We start from the raw sequence: 14,394 nt of genomic DNA, 5'->3' as shown, positions 1-14,394 counted from the left end.
GGCACTAAAATAATCACTGAAATAAAAAAAATAAAAAACTATGTCCTTGTGAAGTGGTGTGTCTTTATAAACAAATAAAGCAATAAAAAAAACCTGTTGGCTAAACAACATCTCACAGAGAGATAATAAACCACTGAAAATTTCTTGTGTTACCATGAGAACTGGGGAGTAGCTGTAAGATCGGCAGACATCCTGATCAGAAAAGAGCATTGCTGTTTCACATACCACTGTTTCACATACCACTGTTTCACATACCACTTTATATGATTGAAGCATAGCAATAACAGAGCCACTATTTACTGCTGCAGCAAGACTTCTACATCATGAGTAATATTATTGGAGCCATCTGTGAGTGTGTCATTGACACAGTTACCTACAGTTGTTCTTTTTTTTTTTACCTCACTTATTGATTTTAAATCATTCATATAAAGATTAAAATTATTCTCTCTCTTTTTGTCTCTCTGTCTCTCTGTCTCTCTCTCTCTCTCTCTCTCTCTCTCTCTCTCTCTCTCTCTCTCTCTCTCTCTCTCTCCTTATTCTTTGAATAAGAGCCCAATCATCTGGTTTTTAGCAGGTCTTAAATTAACTAAATACGACCTCGGATGAACAACACCACATGACATGTTACACTGTGTCATTATTTATTTTACAAAAATAAAGCAGAAATAGAAAAGCCATGTGTGAAATATTAAGTACACCTTTAAGAATCCATACCATTTAAGAGGCTAAGTAGCAGCCAGGTGTTGCTAAGTAAGCGCTTTTAATTAATTCAATACTTTATCTTCATCATGTGTAACAACCGCTATAAAAGCCAAGTGTTCAGGGAGCATTCAGGGGTGTGTTAACACAACGTCAAGGAGAAAAGACATCAGAGATGATCTTAATGAGGCAATTGTTGCTGTCTATCAGGGTGGGAAGGGTTATAAGGCCATTTCTAAACAATTTAAAGTCCATTATTCTCCAGTGAGGAGCATTATTCACAAGTGGAAGACAGGGTCAGACTGTGCATTGCACAGAGAAATTGCAAAAAACCCAAAAGGTTATGCCTTAGTCTGTACAGGCCATATTTAGCATATTAAGTGTTAAAAGGTAATGGCAGTAAAGTTAGAAAAATACTGAAAAAGTATGGTTTGTTTGGAAGGATTGCCAGGTAAAAAGCCTCTTCTCTCTAAAAAGCATGTGGTAGCACGGGTAAGGTTTGTAAAGTTGCATCGAAACAAACCACAAGACTTTTGGATCGATGTTCTTTGGACAGATGAGATCAAAGTGAAGACGTTTGGCCATAATGCACAGCAAAATATTAGGTAAAAACCAAACACAGCATATCTGCACAAACACCTAATTCCAATTGTCAAGCTCAGTTGTTGGAGGAGTGATGATTTGGGTTTATTTTGGGTGTTCATAGGACCTGGGCACCTTGCAGTCCTTGAGTTGACCATGCACTCCTTTGTATACCAAAGTACTCTAGAGTTAAATGTGAGGCCATCTTACCAATAACTACAGCTTGCTCGAAATTGGGTCATGCAACAGGACATTGATCCCAAGCACATCAGCAAATCTACAAAAACAAATGACTGAAAAAGAACAGAATTAAGATGTTGCATTAACTGTGCATAAACAAATGCTTACAAACCTCATTGAACTGAAGCACTATTGTAAAAAAGTGTGAGCCAATATGTATAGACGATGATCTGGGAGACTGATAAATTTATACAGAGCATGATTAATTTAAGTTATTTGAACTTGAGGTCCTTTAAGTTATTGAATCATAAAGTGTACTTCAAATTTCACAAATGCCTTCTCCATTTTGACTTTATTTTTATAAAAATAAATAATGGCATGTATGTCATGTGCTGGTGTTCAGCTGAGGTTGTATTCGCCTCATTCTAAGACCTGCTAAAGACCAGTTAATTTTTTATAATGTCCTGATATGTAAAACCAAAGAATTCAAACAGGGTGTACTTAAATTTTTACATGACTGTGTATTATTTACTATATGGACAAATGTATTGGGGCACCAGACTTTTCCAGCTATATATGTTTCTTCCCTAAACTGTCACTGCAAGGTTTGAGGCACACAATTGTATAGGATGTCTTTAGATGCAGTAGCATTACATTTTCTTAATAAAAACTTCAACTTGGAGACCCAAATCTGTCCAAGCACAATAATGCTACTGTGCACAAGCGACCTCCATGATATATGGTTTACACGAGTTGAAGTGGCCTGCTATAGAGTTCTGACCTCAAACCTACTCAACACTTTCAGGATGAATTATAACCACCACAGACCACTGCACCACAGACCTTCTCATGCTACATCAGTACCTGACTTTACTAAGGTCCCTGTGGCTGAATAAGCACAAATCTCCACAAGCACAGTTCATAATCTAGTAGAACATCTCCCAGTAGAGTGGAGGTTATTATAAATGGGGACTAATGTGAAATAGGATGTTAAAAAAAGCACAAAGGAATCTTATGTTTTGGTGTTTACAAACGTCTGCCAAAATAGTGTATAAAAAATATCAACATGGAAGTTTGACATTTATAGGTGTTGGTTCACAAACATTAAACCAAGAAATTACTGACTGATTGGTCTTTGATATAACACAAAGGTACACAAATTCACATTTCTAATTTAGTTTTACTTCAGTTTGAATTGTAAAACTTGTTCTTATTAAATGTCTGTGCGATCCATAAGCTTTCTTCAGCCAACAACTCATAATTTTATCTGGCTCAAGTGAGGGATTCTTTTTAATTTTTTTGTGTGCAGCAAAGACAGAAAAAGGACGAGAGTAAAAAAGAGTGACGGTGACAGTACAGTAAATAAAAATAAAATTTTTACTTAAATAAAGACAAGTAGAAAATAAATAACTTTAAATAAAAATAAATAAGTAATGTTCAAAAGTGATTAAAAACTCAGTATTACTCAGTATTACTCAGTATTACTCAGTTCAGTTGGAAAATTACTTTTCAATTTCAATTTTCTGATTAAATATAACCTACTCTTTTGCAAAGCAATGTGTATGAGCGTGGTGTCTAACTGACATTTACCCAATTGTCCCTGTCACTGTTTCCCCCTGGCACAAAAAGCGATGAGGCATATGGCCAAAGATCACCAAGTTTCCTGTGAGCCTGCGGCTGCTCACTGCCAGTCAGAACCATGCTATAACAGACAACCCCACCTCTGCTCTGGCTTTTATCTGATATCAGGTGCCACAACTAATGGCTTAATGTTTCCTCTGTCCTTTCGATTGGTGCATTTCTATTTTATCCTTAATGTCTGATTCCCACGCGCTTAAGTATACAATGACCTTTCAAGGACATCATCATGTGTCTCATGTTGTAAGGCATCACTTCCTTTATTTTACAAGGTCACTGGCAGCAGGACAGAAAGTATTCATTGGAGCACTTCATAGAGCATGTTGGCATTCTTTGTATTTTTAAACTGGACAGTTGTCCCGGGTGAGGTTTGTCTATTACACTAAGACCAGGCTTCCAGATCCAAAGCTGAGTTGAGGTAGAGGTTGACACTTGGGCTGCAGCCTCATCTGAAAACATGTTTAGTGGACTGGGTGGTCCAGCTGTTGTACTGAGAAGTACAAGTAAGAGTAAGGACCTCTCAGATCTATGCTTAGTGGCCCAACACAAACAGGAGCAGGAATGTGTAGCTCCAGCTCCAGCAGTGAAGGTAATATGAGCATCTGAGTAGAGCAAGATGCAGAAACCAGATATCAAGTGCCTCATAAGTTCATACTTCAGGGATTATGAGTAAATAAAAGTTATATATAAATCTCACATAAAACAAAAAAAAATCTTAATTATCCAATAAAACCTATTATGGTGCTTGGTTTTCCATCTTCTGCTGAATGCCAGGAACAATAATTCTATTTCACAATCCTCACAAAACGCAAAACACTCTCTTTCAATTTTTCAACAAATCCAAAATGCAATTTTGCCTGTATTAAACCTGTGTCAGTGTGAAAGTTTAAATACTTGCCATAGAAGGAACTACACTCTAAATGGAAGCAACATTATACAAACCCAAATGTGTGTAAAATGAATAAACTGCAACGCTCTGTTTTGACACTGTGCTGATTTTACATTTAAATGTTGGCTGCACTGCACACAATAACAAGGGATTCTGGATGCTCTAGGGTTAGGGTTAGGGTTAAATATTTGTGAAAAAAAATTAATAAATACATTTTAATAAGCAATCAAGGCTGTTGGTGTGAAGTGTTTATTAATGCCTTGTCTGAACCCAGAATTTCTATTAGAGTAAAAATGTTGAAGAAAAAATTCACAAAAATCTATTTGTATTAAAAGATATATATTTTCAGGTTTTGCGATTAGGTTAAAATATTATAAATATTATACCTATTATAATATTATTAACTATAAATAGTTTATCATTTAATATTATAGTTTTATAGTGGTATAAGAAATGACAACTTTGTAAAAAATGCCATTTAAAGTCCTACGTAACACGTTAGAAGTTCATTAAGCCTTAAAATGCATATAAAATGTTTAATTGACTTTATTAGTTAAGAAATTATAACTACAATCATTTGCCAGTTATCTAGCTGTATACAATAGTTACAAGCAAAAAAAAAAAAAAAAATGTAAAGGTAACTACAGCTTTAAAATACAAGCCAAACCTTTTCAAATAAACACAAATAATGAGTAATAGGATTTATTGCTGTTTACTTACTTGGATTTCCAGTAAACTTGAACCAACTCCAAATGATATTTTGAAAGCTTATAAATTATAAATATTGCAGTGGTGTTATATTCTGTTAATATAAGCAGAAAGTGTTTAAACTGGGAACACAATCTACTGCACAGAAGACGTGTAGTTGACCAAACGGTTCTGCATGGACTAAAGTTTTTTTGTGCTGTGTATTATGAAAGAGATATATACGTTTTATACAATAATATAATAAAAAAAACTTAATAAAATACACTTAATAATAACAATCATTTACAGCATATTGTAAAATATATACTTGTTTAATTTATACAACTGACACATTCATTGCCTGAATAAAGGATGAATAAGTAACTTGTAAGTACTTTGTTAGTCCTTGATAGAATTGCATGATTCTATTATTTCTCTGTATCCAAAAACTTATATATTACATCAAAAAAACAACATGGGAGAAACATTACATTCTTCAATAAATAAACGGAAATTGCTATTTGAAATCTGCTGTGAAACGTTGTATGTGGTACATGATATAAAGAGTGGGTACTGATTATTTCAGTTATAGACTTTGAAGTACGCTACACAGTTTGGGTGCCAGTTCCTTTTAATGTTGGTACACTTTATCAGACACCATATAAAAGGATAACAAGCCAGACTAAATAAGCTGATCCTGATGTTCCTGATTACAAATGGAAAAGCTAGCATTGTTAAATATATCTCATTAGCAGTTAAGCATATGTGCAAAGATTCCGTCCTCACGGCACATCAAAGCAAGTTCATGAAAAATCACCACAACAAAAGCAGAATCTTGAAAAGGCCAATAAAACGTCTGTGTTCATGACACCACAGCTCGCTTTTTACTCTTCCATGCGTGCAAAAGACATTAAAAGAAGGCAGACTATTTTATTGTTTGAACAAATTTTCAACATGAATCAGACTGAAAGTGTTACGTTATTTTGCTTTGGGTAGGAATATGTACACTAACCCACCCTCACTGGTTAAATCACATAAGCACACAATGACACTTAAGAGGAGGGAACATTTGTGGTTAGATTTAACCATAAACTCTGTCAGTTAGAACCTAATGTACTGTAAAGTAGTTCATGCTGATCCTCTGGACACCAGAGTATTTATTATTAGCAATGGAAACAAAGCCACAAAAAAATCACTACAAGGCACAGGTCACTTCAAGAGAAACAAAAACATTTAAAAAGCAACAAAATAAAGCAAAATAAATAAATGCATTTTTTTCCAAATTGTTTTTATCTCAGTTCGAGAGTCTGCTTCCATTAAGACTGAGCTTCTGAAACCTTCGTACACCATGAAAGCAATATGGAATCTTTTATGTTTCATTTTTGTGGGACTCAAAATGAAGAAGTATCAGAACTGCAGTCAAAAAGAAATGTACTTCACTAATTCAAACATCACTAGCATGCCATGATCAAAGCAGCGTGCAAATGAAAACGCAGCACAATATCCTTCACATGCACTGCTGTGGTGAGAAAAAAAAAAGACTGAGGCACCAATCCGCCAGCAGGTTCACTGCTCCTCCTGCCCCCCAAACGCTAGACTAATCTGCATCAGACTATAAAACTTTTATATACAGAACATCTTAGAGGAAAAAATGTATCATGCAGAATAATCACTACTTCTACAAGTACCAATAATTAAAAATAATGAATATTTCCTTTTTCCCCCCTACTTTTGATAGCATGATTCAGTTTTTCCGAACCCCAGAGTATATTTCAGAAGCAAAGAGGGAAAAAAAATCTCAGGTGTTTCAAGAGAAAAAATTCTTTAAAGGAGAAAGAAATGTTTCTGCATCTACTTACAAATCAAATACAGAGAAAATACAAACTTTATGGAATATATCCAGATAATAGGACAAAATATCATGCGATCATACATGAATACATTCCTATGAAAATGAGGTAATTTTGAAAAATGTGATGTGAACAAACTATCAGCAAAGGCATAGAATAAAAGTTTAATAAAAGCAAAAAAATAAATGGTTTAACACTTTTTGAGAACTTGAGAATGTTCTAATTTAAATCATCAAATAAATGAAATAATAAACCAATTACTCTTTTAACAATTACATTTTTAAATGAAATGAAAATGAATTTAAAATTATTATTATTTTATTTATATTTATTTATTTACTTTTAACAGTTACATTTTTATTTAGCAACACATACGTTGACAGCTATTTAAAATGAATGATGAAAAAAGGCTATATAACAATATGTAAATTGTAAAGATTCTGACAAAGTTATCACAATATCAATATTATATCATCATATTACCCAGCCCTAATGTGGAATCATTCCATGGTTTTTTTCAAAGGGTGTTAGATAATCTATCTGTATTCACTGTTCTTTTTCCCATTTCTTTCTACTGTAAAAGTAGCGAAACATCAATTCACTCTTTTCTTCATTCATTTATCTTCAATAACTGAAAAAGCTGCTCATTTGCTTCAATAGTGATGTCTGGGTTTGATTTTCAGCTTTAAAGTTATTGCCCCCTGCACAACAGGGGGCAATAACATTGCAGGAGTGCTTACTGTTTCTGGTCGGTGCATATTTGCACTGCCGTGTAGATTCAGGCTAACAATAATACTTTTAGAAAATGCAATGCAGAGTAATGTTACTTTGCAATTTACGAATTGAGAGCTAGATTTTGTGAAACTATTAGAACTATAGTTAGAAAAAGAAAAAAAACAACCACTACAATAATATCTTAAACTGTTTTGAAAAATGGCAACGAGCTGTTTGGAAGCTGAAAAAGTCGGCCTCCAAACTCTTTTTGGTAAATTTAGCCAAACGTACTCACTTAATACTAAATAAGAGACATATTTACAAAACTAATAGCTGTATCTCACATTTATGAAAAAAAATTAACCAGTAAAAAGTCATTATTTGCATAGATGGCAACTTTAATTCAATACAATTTAACTACATTTTATTTCTAGAGTACTGTTAAAAATGCACATAGCAGCAAAGCAGCTTTGTATAAATATATACATAATATTAAAATGAAACTGTCTGAGAAATGTCCCCTATACAACCTCCGATTGATGGGAACACTAACATTTTGAGACTGTGTTGCAAAGTGCTGCACACTTATAAATATACTTTGAAACAGGCTACAAGGTGATGATGCTGATGATTACTGTCTTTTCTCTTTTGTTTGTTGTTTTCTGGTTTATTCCCACCTCTATAAAAAGCATATACTGGCAAAATTGTTTAAGTGTGAATGTGTGTAATATATATATATACATTTTTCTGAGAATACACTTAAAACACGTTTCATTTTTCAATAGATAATTTTATCTTTAATACATTAATAATACTTTCATTCATTACAATTATTCATAAACATTGTGCATAACTTTTAATTAACACATTTAATGAACGAGGATATTGTAACTAAAACTATTTTTGTAAAGTAATAAATCATTGGAAACCTCACAATACTGCACGCAAAGGCATTGATAGGAAAGAAATTGTCCAGCAATGCTGCGTATTCTCTTTTATGTGCCGTCAAAGCTGAGTACCGCCGTGCCCATGGGATTTCAGCTCTGCCTAATGTCAGGTGCCCCTTGAGGGGATCAAACAGTGTCGCTCTGCAAAGATTTTCCTTCCACTATTCATACTCCCCCAGGAACAGAGGCATGACACCATGTTTATCATCACCTCTATGCACATTTTCATGATCTGTAATTTGTTTGAGTTCGTCTAAGATCTTTTTTCCATTGAGTGAGCGCCAGTGCTGAGTTTAAAACACCTTTTAACTGTGAGAACTAGCAGCTTATGTTTTATTTCCAGAGACATGTTTTGACTATGATAGTGGTGGGAACCAACATGAATGAAAGAATCAGCACTGGTTAAAGTCAAAGTGATCATCTCATCAGAGTTCTCAATGTCCTCATCTCCCACAAAATGACCATTCAGCACAGGTTACTTCAACAGTCAATGAATTTACAGTTTTTTTGTTTAGTTTAAGTCAAAACGACATTATCACGACCAATTTATAGAATAATTTGGATCCTTTAAAAGAAAAATAAGAGCTTTTCTTTCACTTTGTTTTGACCACTGAAAATGGATCCTCATAAAGCACTCTCGGGGCACCATGAACACACATCCTCATTCACACCTAGCGGCAATTTGACCTACTGTAGCTAGACCGCCTACAGAAATGCTTTTGGCAGGTGGGAGGAAACTGGAGAACCCAGAGGAAACCCATGTGAACACAGAGAGAATATTTGAAACTCCACTGAGACAGTAACCCAAGCTGAACAACAACACTACCCACCCAGCACACAACCCACCCAGTGGATAAGTTATTGTAACTCATTCTTTTACAATGGTTCTGTTGACAATGGCTATGTACAATATAAAAGCTTTATCCTAGTGTGCTAGACAAAGTGCTGCTTTATTCACGGCTGCATAACTGACCTCTATATGCTCAATGCTATTATACAAATTATATAAGAGTTTTTTTAAAAGAGCCACTTAAACTAGGGTGTAGCACATCAAACTATTTAAACTGCATGAGTGGTGTTAACTTTGTGTGTGTAATCTGCAAATAGACAGTCTGGATATTTCTACTGAATTTCTTTCACTAGCAGAGGCAGTAAGGAGCACCTGGATAACCCTCTTGTGCGTGCGAACATGGACCACAAGGCTTGACACATGTATGTATACCACATGGAGCTGCTTAGCTGCTTGTGCCTATGGTCCTAGATACAGATGACCTGTGCTCCACAGCACCTCAGTGGTGTTTTGAATCAGGTTTCTGTACTGTATGTACTGTTTTGCTCAGTAGTAGCACACACCTTTTATCATACCAATTGTTTGGGCTCTTCTCCAGCACCATTTCCTCCGAGCATTTCACATCCATCTACCAAGCCTGTGAATATGTGTCAAAAATCTCTTTAAACTAAGATTATTTCCTTCCCGGAATGATGTAAAGGCAAACGTGTGCAGAAAAAAAAAAGAATATGCTTGTAATACAAAACATACAAGCTAATTGGTACTGTCATAGCTTGGGCATGCATGGCTGCTTCTGGAACAGACGGTAAGTACAGAATGAAGACTATAGAAACAATTTGTCTGCCAATTTACAAAGAAATGCAACCAATCTGATAGGGAAAAACTTCGAGCAGCAAGATGAGGAACAAACAAACTGTAAGCCAATTAAGCATGCATTTCACCTGATGGGTGGAAACCCACCTCCACATTCCCACACTCCCCAAATCAAAAACATTTTTATGGATTGATGTAGTTATTGCAAAAAAAGAATATCTGCTTTGCCCAGAGTCCACTCGGACAGAAGGCAATTGACATAGTATACAGTACCAACCCATTTAAAATTGTCTGCAGTGTGTAAATGAATCAGTCTGTATTACATGTCTTTGAACTGGAGTAAGAAGAGGAAAGACCTAAAGCCCAGGGATAACATGTGAACTCCACTTTCAGGTTTTGAAACCCCCAACCAGACAAATGTTCTAACCACTGAACTACAGTAAAATGTCCACAGCTAGAGATATAAAACAAAATATTCCATGTTATGTTAACGGTTAGCCTAAGAACATGGTGGTCTGCCATCAAAGGTGTCCTGTTTTAAAGTGTCATCATTTTTTTTTTTACAAATCTAGATGTTAATATCAGGAGATCAGGGAAAGTTGACATTGTAATCCACTCATATAAATTTTTCAATTTTAAACCCAAACTTCTTCAGTGTATATAGTAAAAAATGATCTTGCTGCTCTTATATACTTTCACATAGTTTTTGTAGGTTGTGTATATTAACTCAAACTTCATTCAAGAGGAATAACCATTTCTCCTGCCCACAAAGACAATCAATTACAAATATTCGTTTTCACTCCATTCTTTCTTACATAGTTCACAAATATTGAACCACAGTCATACCGGTCTTTGTAACTGCTTTTATTCTTAATTTTGGTCAATTAGGGAGAGAAACACATAGGAACACTGATAGATCTTTTCATCTCATTGTTGTTAATTACGTGGTGTATTAAGAAGAACACGTTTGTTCACAGCAAAATGACATGAAGTAAAGAAGTGGCACGGATAATACAAATTAACAGAAAGACCACCAGTGTTAGTTCAGCACAACATTTTGGTGGGCAAAAGTGACTGTTATGACACTTGGCTTTAATAAGGGAAATTCCTGCACGTAACTGCAGCATCATTAACGCCACTACACCTGTTCCATGCAATATCTGTGTGTATAGCAGGTGTAGTGGTGTTAATGTTGGGAAATGTAATTGTGCAGGCACTGTGAAAAGACCTACTATATTAGTGCACTGTAGTGACATATCAAGAACAATCATTTTAATTGAATGGATCGAATTTCAAAACTAATTTCAACATCTAAAACAGTGGTATTCGGAAGTCTAAATACTATCTAGTGGATATAACATCTACTATCAGTTACTACCATCTGCATTAAAATTGGATACATTACAAATACACAAGTCTAGAACCAAAATGTACGGTGTATGTGTATATATGCTTAGTCAATAAAAGTTTTGCATGAGAAGAAACAAAAAGCTCTGTTTAGTGCAGATAAAGCAACAGCATTCTTTAATTAAAAATAAAATACAGAGCAAGTTGTTATATTTTTAATACCAACATGCTTCACAGTGTACCTGCGTCTGATGAAAGGAATTTCATTTTTGGCTTTGTCATTGGGTTCCCGTCTCATGTTTCTCACACAATTATCTAACTGCCTCAATGCGTTATAAGAAAATCACAAGTCTCAGAGGCGCTACTACAAAACTTTACTTTTTCCAAATGAACCCAATACCATACGCCTATAAAGCATCATAGTAAATTTAGCACATAATGCAGCTTTATATGAATGAGCTTTCTTTCCTGAGAAACCTCAGTTTCCCTGTTATTTTTTTGATCAAGCTAAATCTGTGACATAAAGGTATGATGTTCTAACTGGCGTGAGATGATGTGGTCTCTGCAGATGTAACAACTTAACCTCTGTAGCCTCTGCTGTGCTGTCTGCACAAATAAAACAACATCCTGCCTTGCAACCCCTTTCAGAGCCCCAATCATACCAGCCAAGTGACAGCTCGCCTCCCCTGCTCGCATTACACAGCAGCTTGTAGAACTCTCTTAAAAGGAGGTTTGCAAAAAGTCAAAACACTTTGCCACCAACGAAGAAGAAGCCAAACGGTAGTTGTTTTTACTTATCAGAAGCATCCTGATTACTAAATAATATTTTCCCTTGTGTTAATATGTGTTAAGCAGAAATTATATGAAAGCTGTAAGGTTTTAGGTGTGCAAGTTTCACACCAATATAACAATAGATAAACAGCTATGAAACCTTTTGCACGAGAGCTAAAAGCCTGACTTTAATATGTTAAAATAGAGATATGAAATAAATAGCTAGTAATTAGAGTGACGTGAGAAAACTTCTGTATGACTTGATGTCAACTATTGCATTGAAATTGAGGATCCGACTTTTCCCCATTCATATTATTAATATGACACCAATTTCAGACCTCTGACTATCAACCTAGACAACAGACTGACACGTGACATTTTGGGTTTGAGGCAAAATCTGTGTGGCCAATCTCACCAATTAAAAATGAACCAAATAATAAATGAGTGAAAACAGCAACCAGACCATAAGCAAACTTTATCTTTAGGCCGGTATCTGTCCTACTACCAACACTCCAATACTCAGTATGTGAGCAGTGCATCCTTAGACAAACCCTGTGAATGATGATGCCTGCTGATGTCCTACTCGCTATTACAGCTGCTGTACTGAAATAATAACTTAATACTTAAAGTATAAAAAGGCTTGGTTAGAGGAACTTCTAATGCCCAAAGACTCAATTTCCATAGATATTGTTTGACAAATTAATTCGTGTCAAGTAAAATCTTAAAAAAAGAAGGACTCATGGGGAATCATAGATCGCAGGTGGTGATGATAAATCTGTGCGCATTAAATCAACAGGTGAGAGTGAACCAGACTTCATGCAGATTGACTGTTGCAGAGAGGAGGCACTCACACAAACGCGTGGTAGACAAAGGCCCAGGCGCGCGGTCTCTCCAGGACGTTATACAGGTAGTTCTGCAGCTTCCGGTAGCGCGCGTTCCGCCGGCCGCTCTGCGCGCCGTATGTCAGCGGCTTGCCGAGCAGACTGAGACGCGCGCCCCGGGCTCTCCTCGCACTCTCGGTGCCGCTCATCGCCCCCCGTCCGCCCTCCACATCCTTCAAGCCGTAGTTTTCGCCCCGGCGCCCGGGAGACGCTTTCATCCAGAGGCCAGAGGTGCTTTCGTCGGCGCCGTGGTCGCGCGGCATTGCATCGCCAGCGCCGGACGGACACGCGCGCTTGGCACCGGCGAGGCGCGCATATAATGTGATTTGGCACCGAGGAAAACTTTGCGCAGAGATCCTGGTCGGTGACAGAGTTCAGATTCTCCTCGGCGGGGTTTGGTGTCTTTATTAGGAGGTATGCCGGCTACAGCGAGGGTCTTCGCCTGATTGTGCGAGTCACCTGCCTGCAAGTGGCGAGCATCCGCGCCGCTCTAGCTCCGAGTGCACGAGCCGCCTGGAAGCCGGAATTGTGCAGAAGTGGCACCATGTCAGTGCTAGAAATGTGATGAGGGGAGGGCACCTGCCGACACCAACGGAAGCGTCTCGTTCCCCTCCCTCTGTCCCTCCTGAGTGATAAACATACTCTCTTTAACTCCAGCCCAGAAACACGCTCTCACACACACACACACACACACACACACACACACACTCTCACGAGCGACTGCTGCTCTCGCGCTTCGCGAGCGGACGAGTTCAACACAACGCAGACGGCGCTTCTGTCACCTCCCGTAATTCACGCGTGAAACGAGGTAGGGCGCCATTCGCAGAGATTTAACCGAAATATCACACGTGATAAAATAAATAAATAAAACTTTACATCCACTCAGCCTGTAAATGTCCATTTATGTCAGTGTAAAAACTGAGCGCCGTATACGGAGAGCCGCTCTCTCTCTCTCTCTCTCTCTCTCTCTCTCTCTCTCTCTCTCTCTCTCTCTCTCTCTCTCTCTCTCCCTGGGAAGACATTACACTGACCAAAGCTCGCCGAAATAAACAATAAAAGTAAATCAGAGCGAGCAGGGGGTAAAGTAACTCTAGATGATACACACACAGAATCGGAACAGCTCTATAAAGAACACTTGGCTGGTATAGTGTGTTCCACCAGACTGTTGGCAGGAGAGTCACTGGGTCCAGTTTACTCACAGGGGATACAATCACTCTGGCTACTTAATTTTTAAAGGATTTAAAGACGGATCATTTCAAATACATTTCTTGCCTATTTTGTCTTTTTTTTTTTTTTTTTTGCCTGTTTAAACTGCGAGCCGTGAGGGATTTAAACCAAGCTCGTGTTCTAGCTCAGGCGCAGGACAGGCGCGCGCTCTCCGTGTTCACGCGGGAATCCGAGCGCCTGGCACGCCAACCACGTGACTCACAGCGCCAGTTGGTAGAGTTCAGTACCGTATACACACACACACACACACACACACACACACAGCTGCTAGCGAACTATCCCCTAATTCCATCCCCAACCTTAACCTTAGTAACTAGAAGGAAAAACCTTCTGAGTCTTTTATTTATTTTTGAATGAAAACAACTAAATGTCCACATGA

The 14,394-nt window shown here is 37.1% G+C and overlaps 1 protein-coding gene across 4 annotated transcripts in view; it reads right to left on the bottom strand.

Moving 5' to 3' along the window:
- The window catches only part of kcnq5a (potassium voltage-gated channel, KQT-like subfamily, member 5a), a 117,257-nt gene extending 103,192 nt beyond the window's left edge, over positions 1–14,065 (bottom strand). For 2 of the 4 annotated variants that reach the window (XM_083539393.1, XM_083539394.1), the window contains exon 1: positions 12,759–14,063. In XM_083539393.1, coding sequence (XP_083395519.1) covers positions 12,759–13,051 — 293 coding nt within the window. In that variant the 5' untranslated portion in view covers positions 13,052–14,063. Of the gene's footprint in view, positions 1–12,758 lie in introns of all 4 variants that reach the window. The other 2 variants (XM_083539391.1, XM_083539392.1) reach the window with 2 other exon arrangements.
- Between the last annotated feature and the right edge of the window lie 329 nt (positions 14,066–14,394).

The sequence above is a fragment of the Silurus aristotelis genome, assembly GCF_946808225.1.
Source record: "Silurus aristotelis genome assembly, chromosome: 4".
In the NCBI taxonomy this organism is placed as follows: domain Eukaryota; kingdom Metazoa; phylum Chordata; class Actinopteri; order Siluriformes; family Siluridae; genus Silurus; species Silurus aristotelis.
This window is presented reverse-complemented; position numbering and strand designations above follow the sequence as displayed.